We start from the raw sequence: 25,904 nt of genomic DNA, 5'->3' as shown, positions 1-25,904 counted from the left end.
TGGGCTTCAGGGACCAGAAGGCCAAACCCACCCCTAACTCTTATCCCTGAATGCTCTTAATGAGCATATTCTAGCAGACAGAGCACTGAACTGGGAGTCAGAAACCTTGGGCTGTTGTCCCCTGTGATCACGTTTCCTCTTCCTCACTGCGAATGAACACCGACTACAGTCTCTGTGTAGCTCCCAGCATTTCTGTGTGATGGAGACAGGCAGCGGAGGTGAAGCTGTTCACAACTGTTGACCAAGAATAAATGACAGGCCGGTGGCTGTGATGAATGAATGGTTGGGGTCTGTGATGGCGGGTGCTGCAGAGAGAGGGGCTTGTCTGCCTGCACCCCCACATCCCCTGGGCCAAGGCATCCAGCCCGCCTTCAAACCGGGTACCGGGAAGCTGATGTTGGTCTGGCGCAGCTCCTGACCAAATGATCCGAATGTTGCATCAGTTCCACTGCGAAACCACCGTCCAGGTGGGCAGGTGGGTGCAGGAGGCTCCCCCAGGCCTTTGCTAACGGAACCCTTGGTCCCCAAGCATGTGCACATGGTCTGGCCCTGGGGGCCCATCCTGGCAAGGGGTGGCGGCTGGGTGTCTGCACGTCCATTCCAGCTCTGTTCCCTGTGAGTTCCACAGCCATTGCCCTTAAACCATTTCTGTTGGACTCCCTCTCTCAGGAACTTTTGCTTTGTCATTTAAAATAGTTTGGGAACTTCAGATGTAGCTGAGTGTCAGAGCAGTTTATTTGGTCTGTAGGCGTTTTTGTTTTTAAAATTCATGGCATGTTCCTTGCAACATGTTTTATTAGATTTTCACCACCTGTTCTACCTTGGGGGTGGTTTTAAAATCTGGGACTATCTATCTATCTGTCCTTTTTTACGTTTCCTTATTTGCCATTTATATGTGTCTTACAAACACGCACACAGGCACGCACACAGTGCGAATTTAAATGTGGGTATGGAATATTTTACTCTTCTCCCCCTGAAGCTCGACTGGCTTTAAACTATGGTTGTAATGTCGAAGGTGTATGCTTTACCAGGCTAATTATGGAGTTTTAAATGATACATTTGTTAAACAAATAAATACTTGGAAAACCCTTTGCCACTGTGAAGTGCTATCTCCCTGAACATTGAGAGCAAAAAATATATCACAATATTTAATCCTCTAAGGAAAAAAGCCTTTGAAATCTTTACAATTTTCCCACTGAAGTGGGAATGAGAAGTAATGTGCCCGTTTTTACAGATGGAAGTTAAATGTCTGTAAGAGTATCTGGAGGACCAGTGGTGAAGGTTGGGGGGAGGGTCCATCCTCAAACGCATAATATCCATGTAATTATTTGCAGTATTTCTCTATGCCAATAGGACAAGGGACTAAGACATATTTATAGCACTATGTTCTATTTCCTTTCTGTAAAAATACAAGTACCATGCATTCAGGTTTAATGATGGTCTCATTTGAACTCCTGGATCCAACTGTGCCTGAAGCTTGGACTTTTAAGTTATGTGAGCCAAGAAATTATCTTTGGGCTTCTTTTACTTGAAACTAAAGAAAAAAAAATCTAAAAACCAAAAAACAACCTATGCTATCCAAGCTAAGCTCTGAACATATTATGAAAATGTGAGTTGGGTGTTATCATCTCAATTAAAAAAAAATACTATATGAAAAAACCCATATTTCTTTGTAGATTATCCTATTGCTTACAAAACCAGGTCAACAGGTATATAAGACTCAAATGAAATCAAGCTTCTTTTAGAAGAAATTAAAAAAGTGCTGTACTGTATTTTCCATGATATCACTGGAAAATATTTACTAGGGTCCCTGACATGGTGCCCTTTTGCTGAGATTTTCCAGAAGGATTTTGTTTGTGGCATTGAGATATTGACTCTCTCTCTTTGTTGCCATGGAAACAAAAGCTCCCCAAGGGCAGGCAGAGAGCCCTCCATATCCTCTGCAGGCCCGCTCTTCGCGTTGCACAGGGACGGGATCTGTGGTCCTGCATGACTGGTCATATGGGGAACAAGCAGAATGATGTGGAATTTGCCGAGTAATGTCCTGGAACTAATACAAAGCCAGGATCTTGTAATGGACAAGAACACGGACTTTGGTGTCATAGAAACCTAACTTAAGCAAGTTATTTTACCTCTTTACACATCAATTTCTCCACCTATAAATGGGAATACTATGATTGATAGTACATGCTCAATAAAGGGCAGCTATTCCTATTATTTCCCAAAAGTCTGACCAAATAATTCTGGGATCCACTGCATGCTAAGATCTTATCCTGGAGATTCATAATGTTCATTAGCATATTAAAGACTTGGAGGAGTCCACCAATAAAGCAACCTGATTGCTTTTATTTATACAACTGTTTTCAAATAGAACTAAAGCATAAAATACTTTTCTCCTCTGTTGTTTTCCTGCAGAACCGGGGGGTCCCATGGAACACACTTCGAGAAACCCCAGGGGTGAGTAACCTATAATGATTAAGGGGGATTCATTAGGCCACCACTAGGGGGTGTGCCAGCCAAGTTTTCTGATTCTCAGTGGGAAAAGAGGGTTTGCTCTGGGCTTTCAAAGAAGTGAGCTTTTGAAGGCTTTACTGGGGCGGAAGGAGAGACCGAAATGGCAATGTTTTCAGGAGGCAAGGGAAGAGACGTGGTAACACCATGTGGAAAGATGGAAGAAGTTTCCCTGCCCTTCCTTTCTGTTAAGACATGCAAACGGCTGACCTTTGGGTAATGGATCAGTGAGACCCAGAGTGGCTGAAATGGGAGGTGTGACATGGAGGCCAGGCCAAGGCAGGGGGAGGATGGGAAGGCTGGCCCACAGCAGTGCCCAGGGGCCTCCAGGAGTGGGAGGAGTTTAACGGGAAGATTTTATATGTATATATACACATATATAATCTTCCTATTAGACATAGAATATATATTTAATAAATATATTCTGTTAACTACAAGTTTTCCCTTAACCTTGTGCAAGGCATGATGTTTATGTATAAGTGAATTAGAGCAGTGGATTTGGGGGTGGACACTGATGATAAAAATGTCCCTAGTAGAACATCTGGGAAGTTCAGAAAAACAGAAAGAAATCAGTTGCCATCAGACACCCTGCCCCATAACATTTTGAATTATGTAGGGGTATGTTTAAGTAATTGGGTAGTTGAGGAAGCACATGTTGGATAGGATTCTTCTGGTTATAAATGACAGAAATCCAATTCCAATGGCTTCGGTCAAAAAGGGAGGCTTTATTATTATAAGGATCTGGGATTGATCGTCTCATGGGCTCTCCAGGCCTTAGGAACAGTGAGAACAACAGGGGCTCACCTGCTGTCAGGACACCCTCTTTCTCTGCTCTTGTTTCTTCCTCGGTGCATCGGCCCCTCTGGCCTCTTCTCTCTGTGGGTCTACTGCCCGGGTCCCTGGCCCACGGGGCAGGACACGTGGGCCCACATCTGCAACTCCTGGGCACTCTGTCCTATTGTTTCTGCTGCTGGAGAGACAGAGTCCCTCAGTTCCAGCTCCAGAATTACTGGGGAGGGAGAAGCTTGTCCTGGCTGGGGTCGGCTGTCCACCTGGACCAATCAGCTGTGGCCGCGAGCCAGCCATCCTGTGCAGCTTGGTTCTTCTGCACAAGTGTGTGTGTGTGTGTGTGTGTGTGTGTGTGTGTGTGTGTGAAGTCCCCAGAAAAGCTGGAGGTGGGGAGGAGCGAAGGAGGTACTGGTAGACAAAACATTCTCTAGTACCGTGTATATTTTCTATATTTACATAGCTGAGATGAAACTGTATGTAAATGAATCTTGTTTTTAATCAAACATTCTGTCACATTTTCTCAGTCCTCAAAATCTTTGTAAATAGCATGTTAAATTATTGTATTATATTCATTTGTTTGGATTTACTTAGCCGATTTCCAATTGTTAGATATTTAGATTATTTCCATTAAATAATTTTGGAGGGCTATTATTAGTAGTGCTATGATAGTAGGAAACTTCCTTACTTTATGCAAAGATTAGCTACATTTTGAATAAAGATAAATAGAATTTGGCCCCACTGTCCTCTGCCTTTCACCGGTGATGCAAACTGTTCTGGATCTCACCTCCTACTTTTCCTTCTCTACTCTTTTCCCAAGTCAAAAATGCCGGTAGGAGTTGAGGGTTGTGTAGTGTGGAGGTGAGTGGACAGGAACACACCTTTGCTGGTCGCCTGGGGCCTCAAGTCGGCCTTGTCCCTGCCTGCTATCCTTCTGGGAACAGGTCTAGGTAAAGTGAATCATTTGTGAACAAACCCTTCCACTTGTAACCCAGGAGGTCAGCAGTCCCCAAGCCAGGCATCTCAGGAATGAGGCTGCAGCCCGATGAGGCTGGGCTGGTGGGTGCGGGAGAATCGGGACAAGCGGGGCACCTGAGCCAAGGCTGGCTCCTCAGTCTCTGGAATTCACAAGCGCCCTGCTTTGGGGAGCAAACAAGAGTCGCCCAACCGTTAACCTGCCACATTCTCCTCCGGGAAGGGCAATCTCAGAATGTTCGTGGTTTTTAACATCTTGTGACTTTTCCCAAGTTGGAGTTAAACATTTGCTCAGGTTGAAATGTGGCCCTTTGTGGAATAATGAGATTTCCTGGATATGGGGTCATTGGATGTTTTCTTGTGGAAAGCAGAGAATTCCTGAATGTGGAGCCCTTAGCTGGAGAGTTCAGACTATTGGAAGGAGCACCATTGAGATGCCACTAGAAAGGAAGGGAAGCTACAGATGATATTCTACTAAGTGCCAGGCATTGCGATGGGCACTTTATGTTTTATCCGTCCGAGGCTGTCATTGGGGTTACCCTGGCCAGTCCTCTTGAGCTGATTTGCCTGGACATTTAGAGCTGCTCTATTATTTCAGGTGACTGGTGTTTTGGGGGGAAGGTTCAGAATGTCCTCTGCCATTGTTTTTCTGCATTTTTAACACTTTCTATTTGTGGAATACTATGATTTTTTATTAGATATTCCAGTTCCTTCTGTCCTGGGGTGGCTCCGAATGATGTTTTATCACTCCTTTCTGTTTTGAATAATAATAAGTACATAATAATACTAACTGCCGTGACTCCAGGAGGTGGAACATTTCTCAAGCCAGGGCCCTATTTAGTTTTGTTTTGGAAACTGCTGAAATCATTAGGTGCAAGGGTGCCAAGAGACACTACACTTCTGATTGGAGGTGGGGCAATAGGAAATAAAAATATTCTTGCTTCGTTTGGGAGGGTGCCTGATACCTGAACAGGATGCTCACCATGGTGAGGTCCGACCTCTGCGCTTGAGCACAAATCTTGAATGTAGAGGAAAATCCCATTTATTTGGACTTTCTACTATAAGTTAAACTTAATGACATTAATCTATACTTTCACACTATCTAAGGAAGAAGTGTTTGGTAAGCAAAGAACAAACAGGATAGTAGGAACCATGATGAAGTCCTAGAAAATAACTACATTTGCAGCTCCTGCTGGGGAGGGTGGCTCTGCCAGGCCTTCTGTCTAGTTAACGGAGGGGCTGCTACCTGCTGTTTCCTGCATTTCCTACAAGACAACCCCACTATGACTTTCTCCAAACTCAGGGCTCCTTCCAAGTAAGTAAAACTTTAGCCACTAAAATAATCACAGTTCTCTGTGTTGACTTTGTTCAAGGCATTATAGCAAGTTGCAGAAACATTTTAGTCTCAGTTTCCTCTTCGATAAAGTAGGAATAATAATGCATCCTCCTGATGGGACTGTTGGAGGATTACTTGAGCTAATTAATGTAAATTGGTTGAACAGTGACTGGCAGAAAGTGATCAATGAATGCCACTTATTTATTTACTTCATAACTGCAGGTAGTAGCATCATCTGCCTTGTGTGGGTGTTCTGCCTGGATCAGCAGTGAGCTGTGTTCCCTAAGCAGCGGGCCGTGGTAGGGGGAACGTTTGGATGCCTGTTGAAAATGGAACCAGGAAACTGACATTTATTGACCCCGAACTAGGTAGCATGTACTGTCTCACCATTATTTTGCAAATAATAAATAAATTCTGAATACTAAATGAAGAAAGGATCATAAAGTACAGAATGTTTTGTCTCCTTTAGAGCCCAAGGGACGTGAATCTTGCCAAGCAGGGGCAGCATGTGCATAAGAGAGCCAGACTCCATCCGGACACACTCACCTCCCTCTTGCAAGTGAAGCTCTGCTCACACAGACCACCTGGCATGTGCAGGTGAAGCTCCGCCCACACAGACCACCTGCCAAGTGTCAGTGAAGTTCCGCCCACACAGACCACCTGCCATGTGCACCCTAGAGAAAATGTGTCCTTTGAGTGACTATATCAGAGTCTAAGGGAACCAAGTGATCCCAGGCCAGGCTCCTCTAGACAAGGTGGCCAGTCAAGAAAAGGCTGAGAGAAGACAGACCCACCCCTATTCCTAGGGTAGAAATGTGGCCACGGCCAACTCTCAGGTTCTCAGCAAAGGTTGGGGGGTTCCACTCAGATGGCCCTATTATTGCCTAACTTCAAGAAAGTCCTCTGACTTTTCTGAGCCCTTCCCTCATTCTCTGTAAAATGGGGGCGATAACATCCACCTTGCAGGATTGTTCAAGGGTCAGAAATAATACCTAAAAGTACACCCCATGCACATCGTAGGTGTCCAGCTGTTATAGAATGAGTTATGCCCCTCCAGTTACATATGCTGGAGTCCTAATCCCTAGCACTTCAGAATGGGACCTTGTTTGGAGACAGGGTTGTTACAGATGTAATTAGTTAAGATGAGGTCATATTAGAATAGGGTGGCCCCTAGTCCAATGTGAATGATGTCCCTATAAAAAGGTTCCCCTGCAGCTGTAGAGCGCAGAGACACGTACAAACATGGGGGAATGCCATACGAGGTTGAAGAGAGGTCAGAGACAAGTACAAACATGGGGGAATGCCATATGAGGTTGAAGAGAGGTCAGGGCTTTGCTTCTACACATTGGGGAAGTCCAAGGATTCCCAGCAAACCACCAGAAGCTAAGAGTGAGGCTGGCACAGATTCTGCCCCACGGTGCTCAGAATGTGTCTGCCTCACCCTGCTGACACTGGATCATGGACTTCTAGCCTCTGGGACTGAGAGACAGCACATTTCTGTTGTTTAAGCCACCCAGTTTCTGGTACTTTGTTTTGGCAGCAGGAGAAAACTAATACACCAGCCAACAGGAGCCGGTCATCATCCCTGGTGATCACTGTGGCCCGCCTCCTGGTGGCTTCCTCCAAGGCCTCCAGCAGGCAACCAGAGCCACCATTTGGAGGGACGCACAGGGGACACACAGTGGGGTGGAGTGACGGATGCTAAGACCAGAGAAGTCATGACTCTCCCCTTGTGTCTAAATGTCTCCGCCATTCACAGCTCAGCCTGGGCAGGTGCCCCCAACCTCTTGGTTCTCTCAGGTCCCTGGGCTCATCTGCTGCTCCTCTTCGGCCCGTGTGTTTGCTCCATGCCCATTTGTGCCATGGGGTCTTAGACGAGACTATTTTTCTGAGTCGCAGCGAGGCTCCTGTATCCCCCAAATAAGGATGCCCGGTCGGGCGGAGGGATTCCAGAGAACTCCTCATGACAACTCCCTACGCTTGGGAAGTGCTTCTCTAAAGTGCTTTCTTAGCTGTTGGCTCTCGGAAGAGCCACACAGGGCAGGGAGGTACCTGGAGCCAACTGGGTTCCTGGGAACATGGGGAGGGGATCGGCAAGCAGGGCGTAACTTTAAAGGGTGGAGAGTAGGTAGCAAGATGGTGGTATGTGGGTGTCTTTAAAATTCTATGAGCTGGAGGAAGCAGGCACGGAGCGCCTGGCAAGGCCTGGGAGTGGTCCTGGAGTGCAGGGTCTGTTTCTCTTTCCTCCTGTTCCCTTCCTTCTTTGCTCCCCATCTTCTATGCATTGCTTTCCTCTCCTCCTTACCTGGGTGTTTCTGGGGCCAGCCTTCTGTTGCACACCCCCCTCCCCGCCCCAGCCCTCCCATTAATCTGGTCTGGGTCCCAGCGTGTGATTTAGTGGTGCTGCATGCCCTGAACCAGAACAGGGGGTGGCCAGAGCCGGGGAAAAACTGTTTGATCTGCTAAAACGCACCTTAAGAGCAAACCCATTCACATTACTGAAGGTATCAGCTGGGTCCTGCCTACAGTTATGTCAAACAAAGTGTGCTGCGAAATGCCAACTCTCCCTTTGTGCTGTGACACCGAGAGCTGCCAAAAGATATTAAAAAGCTTGCATGAACTAGGTGATGGCAGCTGTAACTATCTAAGTTATTGCCTGGCAGCTGCAGCGCTGCCTCACTGCTGCTGGCTGCCTTTATGGTTGGTTCTCCATTTGTTTGCCCTTTCTCTAGCAACCAGAGCACCAAGCCCACGGTGGGCTCCTCATCCTCCCAGCTCCCTCACCGCTGCAGGACAGGAGGCTTGCAGCTTGTGGCTGTGCAGAGACTCCCTCGTGCAATTCCTAGGAGAAGTTGTGTTTCTCTTGGCCAGGCCCCAAGCCTGGTTTTGCATCGGTCAGCTCGACTCCAAGGAACCTTGGACGAGTGGATGGCACAGAGGCAGGCATGCACACCCAGGCACGCACACCAAATGCAGCTTTTTGTGTTTGTGTGCGTGGCTTTTTTTCCCCTTCCCTGTTGGCTCCGAGTGAGCTAGAACAATATCGCCAGCTCCAAGCCCTGCCAGTCCTACATCTGCTCCCTAAAACCTCCAGCAAATAAGAATACGGTGGGGTTGTTTAACCAACACTTACAATATACACACTTTGCAGCTTCTCTCCCCCTGGGTTGCCCGGGCTCGGTGATCTGGATGCTGGTGGCAAAGGGTTGAGAGATAAGGGGCTAATGATCCCTGTGGGCACCTGTCTCCGAAGCCTCCTTCTCTGGCATGTTGAGCGGTGGCATAAAATACATTTCATTGTCATGGGCTTCAGGGAAGGTGTCTGTACTGAGCTGGGTTTTGTATTCTTCTGTTGAGTTTGGTCTTTTCAGCTGTCTGTTAAATAATTCATACGGCTCATGAAAGTAATATTTCTGGGATGTAGGGGGTTCCATTTTTCCAATTCTCTTTCATTCTATCTTTTTTTTTTTTTGAAGTGGTTGTGGGGAGAACTTGGCAGGCATGGCCTGAGTGGTATAATAAAACCTTCTGTCTTTTCCTCTCACCTCTCCAGCTCAGGCTGAGAGGGCAGGAGGGGTTGGTGACCTTCAGTAGGACAAGTCAAGGTCAAGACTGAGGTTTGAGGTTGGTTTTCACCTCAGAGGTCAGCCATTAAGAGGAACCAAAGGCACAGATCTTTTTCATTGCTGTTAGAGTCATTTTTCCGCTAGGAGGACCTTTCTTTTCAATATTCTCCCAAACACTTGCCCAGTGCCTAGCGTGGGCCTTTGTCCCTGGTCGATAGTCAGTGAGAGTCCAGCAAAATGGATTGAACTGAGGCCATTTGGGAGGAAGGCAGGACTCAGCATTTTTCAACTCTGTTATGGCCAAGTCGATCAAATAACAACTGGATTGGCCATTTTGTTTATCTTCACCTGTCAGGTTGGTACTTAGGTGTTATCACTGCTAAAGCAAATCCTCTTCGTTCTGGCCCTGCAGAGCCCCAAGGCTGGGTTATGTGCCCCACACAGCACTGGCCCCCTTCCCACAATGGATTGCGCTGGTCGGTTCATCTGTAACCCCATTGCCCTGAGAATCTCCAGAGAGCAAGGACCAAGTTTACTTTGTTCACGTGGATGGTCGGCATCAAACATAATGTTGGAAACATAGCACGTGTTCTCTAAGTGTTTGTTGAATGAATATGTGCAAAGATATTTTCCATAAACAAAAGAGGTGTTTTTTTGTGTGTGTCATGTGCAACCTTCCTGAAAGTCTGAGATGAAGGGAGATTTCTCAGAGACCTCCCATCCCGCTGGAGCCCCTCTTTATCCTGGCTCTCCTCAGCCCCTGAGGGGCTCTTGGGGGCTCCGTGGTCAGGTGCTGTGGCCGGCAGGAGGCCCTTCTCTTGAATGTGGACCTATTAGGCTTGAGCCCTGGAGGATGACTGCTCACTTACTGAGGGTGTGACGTGGGCCAAGGATTCCATATCCTTATTGGTAAATTCTACACGCACCTCAAAGAATTATTGGGCAGCGTTATGGGCTGAATGTTTTTCTCCCCTAATCCAGTTGATGAAGCCCTACCTCTTGATGTGGTTGTGTTTGGAGATGGGACCTCTAAGGAAGAGATTAACGTTAAATGAGGTCATAAGGGTGGGGCCCTGATCTAATAGGATTAGTGTTCTTGTAAGAAGAGACCCCAGAGAGCTCACTCTCCCTCTTCCTCCCCATGCTCAGAGGAAAGGCCATCCTGGACACTGAGAGAGTAGCCCTCTGCAAGCTAGGAAATGGACTCTCACTGGAAACTGAGTCGGCTGAAACCTTGATGTTGGACTTCTAGCCCCTAGAACTGTGAGAAAATAATTATGTGTTGTTTAAGTTCCCCAGTCTACAGTATGTTATGGCAGCCTGAGCACACTAACACATGGGGATTAGATGATATCAAAGTAGAAATATTAGCACAGTGTATGGCACATAGTAAGGAAAATAGTTAAGATTAGAAGTTTTTCTCAAGTATTTGTGGTCTAGGAGATCAAGGGCACATGGCTGGGAGGGGGAGAGGAGGAAAGAGCACGAGGAACCTCCATGCCTATGCCGGGAAAGGCTAGGGTGTTTTTAGATGAATCTTGGAGGTGGGATTTTAGTGGGCCTGAGTGATGGTTGAGGAGTCTTGGGAGGGTAGAGGCAAAGTGAAGCCTCTCTGATCTGAGATACAGGCAGAGAAAGGGGTGGGGAAGGGAGGGACTGTCATTTAGCAAGGGCTTTCTGTGTGCCAGACCTGTGCTCTGCACGTCACATCACCTTGCTCAGCTCTCCACTGCCCTGTCCCCCAAGCAGGTCCTATCACCCCAAGTCTACAGACTAGGAAAGTAAGGGGAGTATGAAGAGTTGGCATTTACTGCCACTGGCAGGTGTCACGGCACGTATATCCTCTCTCAGTCCTCTCAGCAGTCTCATGAGGTGCCTGTGACACCAGTCCATTTTACAGACGGGGCCAGGGAGGCAGAACGCTGTGACGTGACCTGCCCGGGTCACATGGTTAGTGGTGCTGGTGCAGGGATTTAAACCCCGAATGCAACTTCTGAGCCTGTGCACTAAGTCACACGCTTCACCTCCTGGGTCCCACTTTACACTTCCTGGGGGCTAAGTAAGGGGTCCAGATCCTGCATCGGCAGGACTGAGATTTGAACTAGGTTCTACCTGGAATCCAAACGTTTCCACTATATTACACCACCCTGGAGGCAGGAATGGCATCTCTAAGTAGTGAGGGTCTGCCCCAACAGTGGCAGCAGTAATATTAAAAATGGACCAGAGAGGTGATGATGAGTGAATTAACACAGGGGAAGGGACAGCATCTGGGCTCTGTGGGGTGGTGTTTGTGAGACAAGGTGGTGGGTTAATCTTCACAACAATTCTGGGAGGTGGGTGCTGTTATCACTCGCATTATATAGAAGAGGAAACCGAGGCACAGAGAGGCTAAGAAACTTGCCTCTGGCCACACAGCTGCTAAAATGGTAAAGCCAGGATTTGAACTCAGGGGATCTGGCTCCTGTCCCCATCCTAGCTGTTGTGCCATCTGCCTTTCGTGGAGAGTGGGTGATATTATTTGATAACTCTGACCTGGTGGAGAACTTTATAGGTAAAATAAAGAAGACAGGAAAAGTATTGCATCTCTCCTGACTGGCTGAGAACCTGAGGGAGGAGATTTGTGGAATGCCCGTGTCCTTGTATCAGGGAAGCTGGTGGTGTGACAGGCCTGGGTGCTGCCTTGGGCAGTATTCTCCTTGGCCCTGTGCTGAACAAATGGGTTTGTGCTGATGACAGCAGAGCTCCCAGGACGGGTGTACTCAGGTGATGCCTCGGTGTTCCCACGAGGTCCCTCTCTTGCTAGCTCACACACTGTGGGGCTCTGTGAAGCGTGGGGGCAGGCGTCACTGAGCCTGCCCTTGCTAGGTGCCCACCTCCACTGGGGCTTTCCCTAAACCACAGGTTCAGAGCAGAGCTGCCAGGCTTGGAATCCAGCCAGTTCTTCACTAGCCATCTTACTGTGGGCAAGTCATTAATCCCTGTGTCTCGGTGTCCTCAGCTGGGCAGTATGGATAGTCACTGTGCCCCCTCAAGGGTGGGGGGGGAAGATGAATGAATGAAGAGCTTAGAGCCATGCTTCCCGCATGGAGCCACCGTTACTCTTCTCCCCACTATGCCTGTCCCAGCGGCTCTGTCTCCATGCTCATGGCCGCTCATCACGGATGCTCAGGGGCTTGGTGGGGGTTTAGAGTGCAGTGGGTGGACTCCCCAGGCCTCCTCGGCAGAGCTGAGATCTGACCAGCTGAGGGCTCAGTGGCTAATTGTCATAAATGCTGGGGGCAGAGACTTGGCCTGGCTTGGCCCTTCGTTTCCACCTCTGGTTCTTGATGACTGTGGGTTTGCTTTGTTTTCTCTGGTTTCAGAAGGTGTCACTGTCTTTTTTTTACTGTCTCCTTAGATGTTACAAGTTAAGTCAGACAAAATGAGGGGAAGTGGTCTGAGGGGAGAAAGCCAGTGCTTGTATCCTTACCCCCAAACCACTTTTGTATTAAACAATTGTTACTGAAACACCTTTTATAAGGCCCTGGGAACAATCTGGGCAGTATCTGCCCACTGAGAGCTTTCAGCCCAGTAGGGCTGCAGTTAAATGAGTATGAAGACGGTCTGGTATGAGGTTGATCAGGATGCCTGGTCAAAGCTCTGCTGAAGGGTACATCTGTGGCAGGCTTGCTAGAGGGGGCCGCATCCAGACTGACCCAGGTTTGAGGGGCTCTTAGGGCATTTCCTGTCTGGTATTAATAGGGACATTGCAAAGTTTAGTAAAATCTATAGATTTAAGTTTTTCATTTTTATTGCAATCATCTGGCTTGTAGTTAGCTGCAGGTGGATAATCCGCTTTGTAAATTACCCATGGTCAGTTTTTAGCCTCAGGCTGACCTGTTCTCTCGACTCCAGTGTTCTCAAGTCACCTGTGCTGCCTTCCCAGGGACCCCACTTTGCACATCAGGTCTGTCCCATTCAACCAACCGTATCCACAAGGAGCCTGCTGTGTGCCAGGCACTGTGCTAGGCCTGGGAGCTGAAAGTGGAATCAGACACAAACAGGAGAATCAGTCCGATTCAGTCCAAAGAACTTGCAGTCTTTTCCTGAAAAGTTGAGCATAAGTTGATTTCTGTAAATTGGATATCAAATGTATTAAGAGTGTTTACTTTTTAAAGGAACCTCCAAATTCACTGTGTTTCTGTTCATTGGGTGTCTTTTGAGTGGGGCACACCTGACCTGGAACTAGCTGAAGCTAAAGATGGGAAGGAAGGCAATGACTCAGACTCCTACAACTGAGGGGACGCAGGAAACCGTCCAGCCCAACTTTTGGGTTTTTACAGATGAGGCCATTCAGACCCTGAGACGTGACATGAATGTCTCTGGTGGCTGAACTGGGCAGTGGCCGTGCTGGAGCTCATTACCCTGCTTCCTTCTGACGCTCCTAAACCATTACCCAGGCTTTTCGGTTATCTGCTGGTTTGCACTGTCTGTTCCAGATTCCCTCCCCCCATGTAAAGAACTGGCTGTATAACATGTCCATAAACTGGATGGGACTTCTAAATCTTGGGCCAAATTACTCCCCAAAAAACATTTGTCCTTGCGAGTCCAGGTTCAGGCCCTCTCCTTCCACTTGGAGCTTATGTGCAGAATTTCAACCCTGCCACCGACCGCATTTGGCTACTTGCACTCACTTTACTCCAAGAGCGTGTGTGATGCTGACAGACCTCCCCTTCTCATGCCCAGAAACCCCACTAAAGGAGCAAGGACAGATGCAGCCATCACTGCCCTTGGTGGGGGAGTTCCACTGAACAGAAGGGCACGGGAGCTGGGACATGGCACAGGGAGCCTATTGTCCCGGCCACGGCAGCCCTGGGCACGTCAGCGCCTGTTCTCCTGGGCTGCCACCGTTTGAGGCATGTGGATTGAGGACACAGGATGGGCATGTGGCCTTGGAAGCCGCCCCTGCCAACAGCGGCCCTGGTGGGAGGGGGAGCAGGACGGGGCCTCCCATGTTCTGCATGCGATTCCTCATCTATTTTGAGTAGCAAAGTACTGACTTTGGGAGTGTGACTCTTCTTGCAAATGAAAACCTGAGGGCTCTGGTGGGATGAGAAGCAGACCAAGGTCAAGAGGCTTTCTTCAGAGTGGCCCCCATCTGTAGGGGACGGCTTGGATCTTGGCTGTGTTCTTGTCACCCCCAAATTGCCTCTCCAGCTGGAATCCTTTGCTCGTCCTGGGAAAGGCGGTGTCCTTACCACACACATTCAGAGCAGAAAAAGGGGGAGGGGGTGACCCTGGGAAAATCTCATGGTCATCTGCAAGATGCCAATCTTCAGCCGAGCGCCTGTAAAATGATAACAGCCTGGGGAGGAGGGCAGGGCACAAAACCGGATAAAAGAAGAGACCTGAACAAAGAGCGTTCATTTCAGCGCTTCTCTCTTCTTTCAGAGGGGGACGAACTACATGATCGTTGTGAACTGGAGTGAGGACGATGGGGACTGGAACATTTTCTGCTGATCCCCCCCTCTTTTTATACGGAGGGGTGTGCGGAGGAAGAGCGGGTGACCAGAAACTTGTTGAAGAGAGCTGTGCAAACAATGGCTGGTGGATGCCAGGGCTGGCAGTCAGTGGTTCTTAATGTTTGAATGGAAGTGGCTGGAGCTGGCTTTTTTTTTCTCCCTCTCCACAGTCAGTGTTGCCAAGAAAACAAGGAGTAGCTGTTTTAAGCATTTACAAATGTTAATGTACCAACAGCTGGTCTCAGTCCAACCGAGCTATTGTAGGGGTATTAAAAAGACAGGCCAGAGTTGGAGATGTACTGCCAACCTCCCTTGCAGAGTTGGGGAACATTTTCCTTGGAAAAAAAGGGTCTTATATTCCTGCAGAGATCGACAGGACGGTTCTCCCGTGGAGTCAGTGCCTCGCTTGGCAGAGGAGGCCGTGTGGGCTGGCGAGCCAAATGCTCCAGCGACAGGGAAGCGTGGAGTCAGGGGGCTGACGGCGGATTTATCAGCGCAGCCATGCCACCTCCCTGCCCGCGACGTGGCGCGCGCACATGCATGGGGACGCAGCCGTCCCGCATGTCTGGGTCCATGTGTCCTCTGACAGCCAGCTTGTGCACATTAGTGGCAGCAGCTCCACCGGTGTCCCTCTCCTGCTCTGTGCTCGGCTCTTTCCTGTCAATCCATCCCTCCTTGCCTTTCCTTTTTACTCAGGCCAAGAAGAGGAAAGAGAAAACCTCCTGAAAACCTTGCCCTCTCTTCCCTCTTCCCTCATCTCCTGCCCCTCGATGGCACCGAGAGAGAGAGAGAAACTCGGGGAATGGTCACCCCGCTGTCCCTTCCTGCTCTTCATCTCGATCCCCATTCTGGGGTTTTGTTCATCTCAGGAAATTGTAATACACAGAGCATGCTTCTTTGCTAAATGTAATTACCCCGGCCCTGTGTTTATGGAAGAGGCATGGTGGAAAGGAATAGAAAATGATTATTTTTCATTCTGAAGGCCTTCTTTATTAGTGGTGCGGTGGGGACGTCAGCTGCCTTCTCTGAATGGCAATGCAATGTTTTGCTTTCCCCGGCAAGATAAACGATCTTATTTGTTGATGTTTGGTGCTTGAGATGACATTTATGTGAAATAAAAGGGACCAAATTAATAATAAAAAAATGATTAGCCAGACACAGATGAAAAATGTACATGTCTCCCCCACCCCAGTTACGTTGTTTGTATTTACACGCTATTCACAAATAATGGCAACATGCCCAACAGTGGGACGGCGAGCAGTTTTTTTCTTCTTTTACAATCATATGGCTCGATTCCGTTCTCTAGATCTTGTCTGAGAGCTGCTATTTGAAATAAAAATGTTTGCATCCATTTCCTCATTAATCCTTCCGTTGTAATACAACCTGCTGCAGAGAAATGGCAAAACAGATGCAACAATGAAAATTAAAAGGGATGGACACTTATCTTGGGCTATAAAAGCTGCTAACCATGTAGGAACTAGAGAGGCTTTTGGACAGAAAATATGGCAAATGATAGAAACAATCATCGGACTAAGAGTTTGCTATTTGGAAAACTCTGGTGGGATGTTTCTCTGCTCGTTAACGGCTGGAGGATCACTCCTGAGTTTAGCGGACACCAGAGAGCGCGTCTGTCTGCTTTGCCTTGAGGCCTGTCTTCAATATTTGGTGCATCTACCCATCTGGTTTCTCACTGGGCTGGAATTTTCTCGACACACACAAGCGCTTTGCAAAGAAGCTATGGACCTTATGTTTTGAGGGCTCAGTATTTTGCTCGGAAATACTTCTTCCTGCCCTCTGGGAATCATAGGTTCAGAGCAAAGCTACAGTGATCTTGATCTTGTTTTCCTTGCAACCAAATACATTCTACACTGGGGAGGTGAAGGGTTTGTAGCATGGGGAGGGTGAAGGATCATGATTCCATATTGCTCAAACAACTTGGGAAGAAGGAAAAATAAGGCTCTTTAAATGCATCTTTTGAGGCATATATGATACAAAGCTATATGTCATTCTATGTTTACTTTTCTTATAATTGTCTGATGCTATCTGATGTCTATACTCAACTCCTGAATTCACTGGGATTTGGGGCCATAAGTAGACTCAGCCTCTTTTGTGTGTATTGATTGAGCATCACCTGTTTGTAGTCTGGGAGTAATAAAGAGAAACAGAGAAAGGCAGAAACATGGTCTTTGCCCTTGTACAGATTATCAGCTTCCCGGCAGAGACTGGATTGGCCCAATTAAATACATGTGAAGACTAACAGCCAACCAGAGTCATCCACACGGGAGTTGATGGGTGGGATTGGGAACATGGCTTGGGGCAGGAGGTTTATTGGGGTGGAGTCCGTGCACGCAGTGCTGAGAGCACGAGGCCAGACTGCTTGCTGATGGACTGATCAGACCCACACAACTGAACTAGCAAGCAGAGGAGGTGGGACCCATGCATGTGGAATGTTTGTCCAAATGTGCCAGACCTCTGACGACTAGCTCCTGGAATTATTCTTTTGCTCAGGATGGTGGCGTATTTCAGATCTGTCTAGCAGGTCTAGTAGAGGAAGACTGGTGCTAGAGGACCTCGACCTGAATCAGTCTTGGTTCTGCTCTCTGCTAGCCACGCATCCTTGGCCTTAATCTTTTAGTGCCTCGATTTTCAAACCTGTGAAATAGGTAGATTTTATAGTGCCACTTTCTAGTAACATTATGAGAATTAAATGATAGAATATAGCATGATGCCTAGCATGAAATACATGTCCAATAAAAGTTAGTATAAACAAAGAATTATTTTTATTTTATGTATATTTTTGCTTTATTTTTCTTTCTATTCTGGTCTAAGATGCAGGGCTGAGTGTGCATTAACTATTCTACTTAGGATCATCACTGGACAGGTAAGATTCTGATCTTTTCACTATCAAGGAGGCCCACTCCAGATTCTGTAGCTAAAGGCAGGAAGCTGGGCTAAATGACCTCTCATAGTCACTCGTAGGCATTTGATTCTCAAACCGGGTGAATCTGTCTGCTTCAAAAGCCTTAGCAGGGCATCGCCACAGGGAAGCATGCCTTTTGGTGAGTGATGGGCAGGCAGAGGTCAATTTGGCACAGACCCCAGTATAGAAACAGCCCTGCCCATGCTGTGGCTTGGATTCTGCTTCTGTTGAGCCATTGTAGTTAGATTTAAAAAAAAAAAATGTTTTTATTGATTTTAGAGAGAGGAAGGGAGAAAGAGAGAGACAAACATCAATGATAAGAGAGAGTCATTGATGGACCGCCTCCTGTACACCCCCTACTGGGGATTGAGCCCGAAACTCAGGCATGTGCTCTGACTGGGAATCGAACTGTGACCTCCTGGTTCATAGGTCGACGCTCAAACACTGAGCCACACTGGCTGGGCTGTACTTAGATTTTTAAGCAGTTTCATCAGCAGGACCAGTGGTCTGTTCATGGTACTGCTGAAGCTCACAGCTGCTAGGCAGGAGGCACCCTACATGCACAACTACTGAAGGAGGTGAGCAGGGAAGGCAGAAGAAATAGTAACGCAGTACTTGAGGCCAGTCTCAGGTCCTGCAGGCTGGCAAATAGTGGCAGCAGAAGGGCCAAGTGGCACAGTGTAAGCAGAGATGGACCAGAGGGTGGGAGGAGGAGGCTCAGAGCTGGGGATTCTGCCCTTGCCCGGCTAGATCTTAGGTAGCTCAGAGGGAAAGGGACCGAGTAATGTCCTTGTCTATCACTAACTTGGACGTGAACATCAGCTGGTTACGCTCTAATTACAGCCTCCCAAATGTTGGTGGGCATTAACTAATGAGCTCCTCAAGGGCAAAGGCCACATCTTATGCATCTTTGTATTGATTTCAGCGCCACTTGCAGTCCCTGGCCCAGAGCAGGCTCTTGCTGAATATGTTATCAGATGATTGACTCTGTGAGTATTGCATGCATGTAGTGTGCCGGGGAAAACAGCTCCCACAAGCTGACGGTGTCTTGCCAAGTTTGGATGTAATACCAATGCATGCAGCCTCCACAGCCAGGAAGAAAATTCAGAACTTCTGATTCGGTTTTCATTTCTTTGGTCCAGTAAGTCATTTCTAGAGCAGGTTTTTGTGCCTTGAGTGTGACTGTCAGTGCATGAAAGGGCTAGTAGCTGGATCTTTCTTTTCCTTTCTGAGAAGGGAAAGATATGTGAAATTCAATGACATCTGCTGAAATTCAAACATATTTTTATTTATTCATGGCCATGATCAGGGCAGAACCTCTAATTTCAACCAATAATTAGACTTGACAATAGATGTGGAAATAAAACATTTTTGCTGAATTCACTTGTCATTCCTCCCTGCTGTAGCCGGTGTAACCCAGATGTCAGCTGTCCCCTTATTTTTCTCTTTGAGCTCCCCCTCCCTCATCCATTCATTAATGCATTATGGAGCCTGTGGCACTTGCTGAGTGTTTCATGGGGGGGACAGAGAGAGGGCCAACATTGCTTACTCCAGTCACCCACTTAGATATCTCCTGAGGTCCAAGAACAGTTTTCTAAAGGCATTTCTATTGCCTCTCCACCAAGAATCCCTTTTTCTTTTTAAGAAATATATCTTTATTGATTTCAGAGAGAGAAAGGAAGAGGGAGAGAGAGATAAAAACATCAATGATGAGAGAGTCATTGATCGGCTGCCTCCTGCACGCCCCCTACTGGGGATCGAGCCCACAACCCAGGCATGTGCCCTGACCGGGAATCTAACCAAGATCTCCTGGATCCTAGGTCGATGCTCAGCCGCTGAACCAAGCTGGCCAGGCAAGAATCCCTTTTTCTTTTCCCCCCTCACATACCCAGAGCAGTCGGTTTCAAACCTGCCCCTCTCTCCTTCTACTTCCGACCTCAGATTCCTCCCTTGCTCTTATGCAGTCTTCGATTTCCTCCTCGAGTTAATGCCACCCTATCTGCTGCTGTTACAGCTGATTTAAAGGCCTCTGAGCCAAAAGGCCCACCAGCCTTTGCCACTTACCTAGCATTCCTTCTGGAAGTTCTTAGATAACTGCCATTTTCTGCACCGATCATGAAAGCGTTTGTTTATGCTTTTTGCTATTTGGTCCTTGGGATGAAGGTAAGGATTAGGAGATGGCCACATCTGCAGAAAGTCCCTGCTGCCCTTTTCCTGAGCTTTCAGGGCAGTGATGGGGCCAGGAGGTAGGGAAAGGGCACTGAATGGGGCATGAGGGAGGACAGATAAGGAGAGAGGACAAGGCTCGCAGGAAGTTTGCTTGTGAAGGAGAGGAGAGATGAGGGCAGGAAGAAGGGTCGAGAGAAGTTTGTTTAATAGAAGAGGAAGGTACCAGTGCAGGTTCAAAGGCTGAAAGGACGGACGTGGAGAGGGGGAGGTTGAGGCTTAGGAGGAAGAGGGCATACTCATGGACAACTGTCCCCAAGGAGGTGGGAGGGCACAGGGTCTAGAGCAGGGAAGAAGAGTTAGACACAGCAGAAGACAAAGGTGATGGAGGAGGAGAGGTTGAAGGGCTGAGGCTGGGTGGGTGGTGGCCTCATGGTGGGCCATCTGCGTGCAGTCTGACAGTCTTTCCAGGTAGTGGCTCTGCTGTTGGTGGTGGTGGTTATTGAGGACATGCCTTCCTGGAGCCTGCCTACAAACCTGGCCTGACCCCTGGATACGTGTCTTTTCAGGGGTCTGCTGGATCCAGCTCCTGCTGGTGCTGATTGCTAAAGCTTTAGGAAGTTTGCAAGCCAGTTGTTAAACCATTGGTAGCTTGGAATCAGCCATGGTGAGAGTGTGTGCGCCCCAGAAATCAGCCATGACCACAAGTCAGGGCCTTTTCTTCCTCTGGGAAGCTGGCTGTTAAACATCCAGCAATACACCATTGCTTTGGACTCTTGCTCCCCACTGCGCTCTGCTTGGTGCGTGTTTTACTTTTGTCTGTCCCATTGGGTGCACTGCCCTCCACCTTCTAGAGTGAACATGAAGTCTTTGCTGGTCCTCAGCTTCCTCCCCTGTCCCTGGAGACTTTGCAGCCTGCAAGGCCAGGTAAAACAGGGACATGTGTAGAGTGGAGTGTGGTTTCTGAGAGGCATGAGTGCATGTTGCTGCGGGGATGACTGCATTTGGGTGTTCATGATGTTCTGCAAGAGAGGCTCCTCTGCGGAGATGCTTCAGCAAGTCTGGCAAACTTTGGCTTTAATTATTTATTTCTGTGCCTGGAGGCTGGTGGAAGAGGGATTTTCCCATCCTTCCCAGCTCCATAAAACACACGCACAGAGCAAGCAGTGCAGCTGCCCTCTTGCTGAGGACGAGGGCGTCAGTGCGGTGGCAGCTTGTAACTCACCAGCAGAGCGGCTGGCGAGGCTTCCAGGAGCGGCGGTCTTCTTTCCAGTTCTCGAGCAGAGCAGCTGTGCCTGTCTCCCACCCCCTCCCCCGCCACAGCTTCTCACAGCTGCTCCTGCCCTGGCTGCCACTGGCCAAGAGCAGATGTTGGGGAATCGGAACTCAGGACCTGAAATGCCATGGGTCTGTAGTCCAGGGAGTATGACCAAGTGGGGAGAGCCGCAGCTTTGCAACCCTAAGGCCTGGGGTTGAGTTTGGGCTCTGACAGGTAATCTCCCAGTGACATTAGGAAAGCTACTAAACCGTCCAGCCTCAGAGTTCTCCTCTGTGAAGGATTTAACATGATCGTGTTTGTAAAGAGTCTGGCACGTGCTAGGATCTCAGCAAGTGTTGGTCGAGGGACCGTGTGGGACTGAGGAAGATGAATGTTGGATTCCACATTCCCTTCCTGCAGGACACCTTCTCTGGTCACTAGTCATTGATACTTCTCACAATGGCTGTGTCTACAAGGTTTCATCACGGGCTGACACTCAATATGAGGAAGAACACGTTTTATGGTGTGAGAAACTGGTCAGGGAACGAAGAGGCAAGCAAGAGGTCAAAGCCACGGCGCACAGCTTCCGAGCGGGGAATCCTGACTGTGGCCATGGCTGGTTTCTGGAGCGCACGCACTCTCACCGTGGCTGATTCCAAGCTGCCAGTGGTTTAACAGCTGGATTGCAAATTTCCTAAAGTTTTAACAGGCAGCACCAGCATGTGCTGGATCCAGGAGACCACTGGAGACACTTGTCCAGAGGAAGCTGGCAGATCAGGTTTGTAGGCAGGATCCAAGAAGGCACGTGGTAAATAACAACAATAGCAACAAAAGCAAAGCATTTAAGAGTACAGTTGACCCTTGAGCAACACGGGTTTGAACTATGCAGGTCCACTTATACGTGGGTTTTTTTCAATCGACAGTTTGAAAAAACTTGCAGAAGAAGTCTGCGTAGCTTACGAGAGATGCTGTAAACTTACAGTATCAATAAATACAGTATTGTACTATAAATGTATTTTCTCTTCTTTATTATTTCCTTTCTCTAGCTTGCTTTATTATAAGAATACAGTATATAATACATGTAACATACAGAATACATGTTAATCAACTGTTAATGTTTTCGGTAAGGTTATTACCGAAAGAGTAGGCTATTAGTTAAATTTTTGGGGTGTCAAAAGTTATATGTGGATTTTTGACTGCACGGGGAATTGGTACCCCTAACCCCCATGTTGTTCAAGGGTCAACTGTAGTTACAAAGCAACACAAGGCAGGCAGGCAAAGAAACTATTTACATCCGAGATGTTCCATAAAAGGAAGGATCAGAGCCGAGTCAGGGTTGGCAGTCCAGGTGAGCAAGACTTTGATGGAGAGAAGGTGGGTCTTTCAGAGAAGGCCAGTGACACTGGTAAAGATTCAAAGGAGGAACTGGAGAGTCAGGCTCAGGGGGCAGATGGGAATAGCACAGAGAAAGATCGTAGACTCTGCAGTCTGAAAAAGGCGATGCTGAATCTTCATCCCACCATTAACATAGCAGATTTTATGACCCTAATCCATGAAATGGAGATGCCGTCAACCTTTCAGAGATGATGTGAGGATGAAATGAAATGACATGGGTAGAATGTTGGCACAGTGCCTGGAGTTAGTGAGGGCCCAGTGAATGGTAGGTGTTTTTATTGCTATTGGTCTTGTCTATTTTTCCATGCTCCAGTGTCCCTGAGAACAGAAATGTTGTTCTGCGTTCCCAGCAGAGGGTGTGGCATACTCTGGGTGCCCACCTCGAGGACTCTGTTTGACTGGTTACAGGTCTCTGGGCCAAACACATGTTCCATTACGCGTTTATGGAGCACCTGGGCCTGGCACTCTGCTAGTCACTGGAAAGCAGTAAGACATAGACCTGCCCTCAGGTCTCAGCTGCTGGCGGTGGGCACTCAATTATAAGTTGGTGTTTATGTGCCGCGATGGGGATTAAAGTAAATAAATCCCCATGAAATGGTTGAGAGTTGCCTTGGTATAGCAGTCCCCCGCCCCCACCCTCCTTCCCCTCTCCTCATCTCTGTGGACTATTCTGCTGCATGCGAGGCTGGGCAGCCCATTGCTCAGATGATCCAGCTCTGCCATCAGCTAGCATTTTGCAGAAGACTATACCCCTAGTCTTTGTTCCTTTCTCTCCTGCTTTTCTCATTTTTGTCCTACTACTCTTCTTTGTTTATCAAAATTTCTCCTCCCCATAAACCTTCTAAGGGCTCCACTAAGTTCCCAGAGGTTCTAGAGTTAAAGAAATTTCTCATTGCTAGTTAAATTTTTTTGTACTACTTTTGAGTGTGTAGAAGAAAGGATTGGTTCCAACTGGCTAGAATTCCACTGAGAAGGATGGTCCATCAGCACTCAGGGAAGTCCTGGAAGGGCAGGGAGTCTGAGTTTGGAGGGGTGCTGAGGCCAGCTCAGGAGTCAGGAACACACACACACACACACACACACACACACACACACACACACACACACACAGTCTACATTAGGGCAAGCCAGAATCCAGGAATACCAGCCAGTGATCTGAAATTCTGGAGGTCAAGGCAGAGAGGTAGGGAAGAAACCAGAAAGGCATTTAAGAACCAAATGGGCTCAAGCTCCAAAGATCTAGGCAGGGTCACTGCTAATGGGCAATGAGGAGCAAAGGGCCAGGGCCAGGGGAAGGAGAGGACACGATGTGGAACACATGGTCTGGGGACTTTCATACCAGTTCCTGTCCCTACAGAGGCTCCTCTGTGTATCCTGCTGGAGTGAATCTGCTCAAGGCCGCAGGGGAAGAGGGACATGGGCAGTGCTGGGAGAGAGGGGACATATGGATGGAACACAGTGGCAAAAATCAGCGGGGGTGCAGAGGAACTTTCATCAACCTTTGATTTTTATTTCTGACTCACTTTCCTTGGGGGGGTGACTGAACATTTTTTTGTCATGACCTGCCATGCTTTAAACAGGCATAGGGCACCCTCTGTCTCGTGTTGGTGAGAGCATGCACTTTGACCTCTGTTTTCATTAGTGGGAATGATTGGTCTTGTTGGCCACTCACACTTCCCCCTAAGATGCATGTTTATGATATTAGATTCAAAGGATTCCTTTATGTCTGTCTGTCTGTCTGTATATATTTGATGTTTGGACTTTGAAATGTGTGTAATTGTTCATGTTTTCTTTTCTTGGCAATTCGGAACCAAGTTACAGTCCATTTCTTAATGTGTACCTATTAGGGTACCATTTTATTTTTAAGTCACCCTTGGCTTCACTTTATTTTCCTCACCCTGATTTCCTCACTTATTTTTCTTAATTCCTCTGTGTTCATAATCACCTCAATTCTTTTAGAAATCAGATTTAGAGTTAAATAAGAGTGATTCCTGTAATATTCTGCCTCTCCGCTGAATAAATGTATACTGAGAGTCCACAGGATGGTTTGCTCACCCATGCTTGGAATCTCAACAGACAATATTGGGCTCTAAGAACTATCTACTAAAGAAAAGACAAGTGCCTGCCTTCAGGGAGATTCTAGTCTGAAGTCATAGACAAAACCGATATATTTAAGCTAACAGAACCGTTTAGCTACATAATCATAGAGGTATTATGAATGGAAAAGTTTCACTTGGTCTTTCATTCATTCAGAAAACATCTCTGAGTACCTAAGATGCATGAGACACTGGGTCACTTCCTGCTGTAAAACTGTTGGTCCCCACAGACGGGATGTAGGGCAGTCGCGGGAGGGCGTGGGCCAGGCTGGCCCGCTAGAGGCAGTCACTGGGAGATTGTCCTGGCAGGAATGGAGACCACTGGCATCTTCCTGGAAGAGATGAGCCTTAGCCGTTGTGTTTGGTGTGAATCCAGTATTTCCTTCTTCCCCTGCCATAGACGACTTCTTCTTGTAGTTAAGGAGGTACACGTTTACTTCAAAGACTGCCTAAACTCGCAGACTTCTTGTCTTTGGTAGGGAGCATGGCTTTCCCAAGTTGCTCTGATAGCCTCCCCCTGCCTCTGTCACCTCTTCCCAAATGATGTCCAGACTTTGAGCCAGACAGCCTGCGGGCCAGTGAATGCATCGGCAGCCAACCCTCGCCCACCCATCCCCCTAGAAGCCCATCACGTGGCACTGTGATGCCCATCGCTGTTGGGAGGAGGGACCAGGATGGGCCAACATGGCAGATGGCTGAGAGTGGCACGCTGCGTCTGGGCCCCTCTACCTTTGCTGCCGGTGCCACTTAAAGCTGCTGGTTACTGTTTTTAGCTGGGCTGTCCCTGGGCTTGAGGAGGGAGCTTTTGTAGTCACTCTGGAATGCAGGGTATTTTTAGCGGAGAGATTGTGCTTCAGGCATGTGCATTGTGTTCTTTCAATTACAGGCATGGCAGAGGAGGGCTGGGCGCTGAACGTGGGGTCAGCTGACTCAGCCGGGAAATTCTTAGGGAAAAGAGGCGGGGGTCAGGGATACAGAGCCTGGACATGCTGGTCCCATAGGTTTTTGTGTTTTTTCTAAATCTTGTCTTCTCATCCGTCCTCAGAAGCTGCTGCTCAGGTGACATGGAGGTAGAGTCCAGGAAGGGAGGGAGGAAAGGAGGGGGCAGAGAAGCTGTCCTGAGGCTGAAGCACTCCCAGAGAGGCACTCCTGAGCTGTGGAAGCCGCAGTTACTGGGCCTGACCTAAGGATACGCTGAAGGTACTGAAGTGAAAACTCACTGAAACCTTTCTCTTGAGCTCGAAATCAATCTGTAGTTATTGAATTTTTGATTAAGTCACAAGAAAGAAAGGATGAACGAGTGTCTGCCCGTCCGTTTATAATTCATGCTATAGTGACATACACTTTTTAGTCTGGAAGATTTATGAATCAGCTAGCTTAATCCATTCCCTTCT

At 48.0% G+C, this 25,904-nt stretch overlaps 1 protein-coding gene across 1 annotated transcript in view; it reads left to right on the top strand.

Annotated features, from left to right (window-relative positions):
• RPS6KC1 (ribosomal protein S6 kinase C1) overlaps positions 1 to 25,904 on the top strand; it is a 429,258-nt gene that overhangs the window by 176,799 nt on the left and 226,555 nt on the right. The window contains exon 15 of the mRNA XM_081120807.1: positions 2,416 to 2,457. Coding sequence (XP_080976933.1) covers positions 2,416 to 2,457 — 42 coding nt within the window. The remainder of the gene's footprint in view (positions 1 to 2,415; positions 2,458 to 25,904) is intronic.

Source organism: Miniopterus schreibersii (assembly GCF_964146895.1).
Source record: "Miniopterus schreibersii genome assembly, chromosome: 19".
NCBI classification, from domain to species: Eukaryota; Metazoa; Chordata; class Mammalia; order Chiroptera; family Miniopteridae; genus Miniopterus; species Miniopterus schreibersii.
This window is presented reverse-complemented; position numbering and strand designations above follow the sequence as displayed.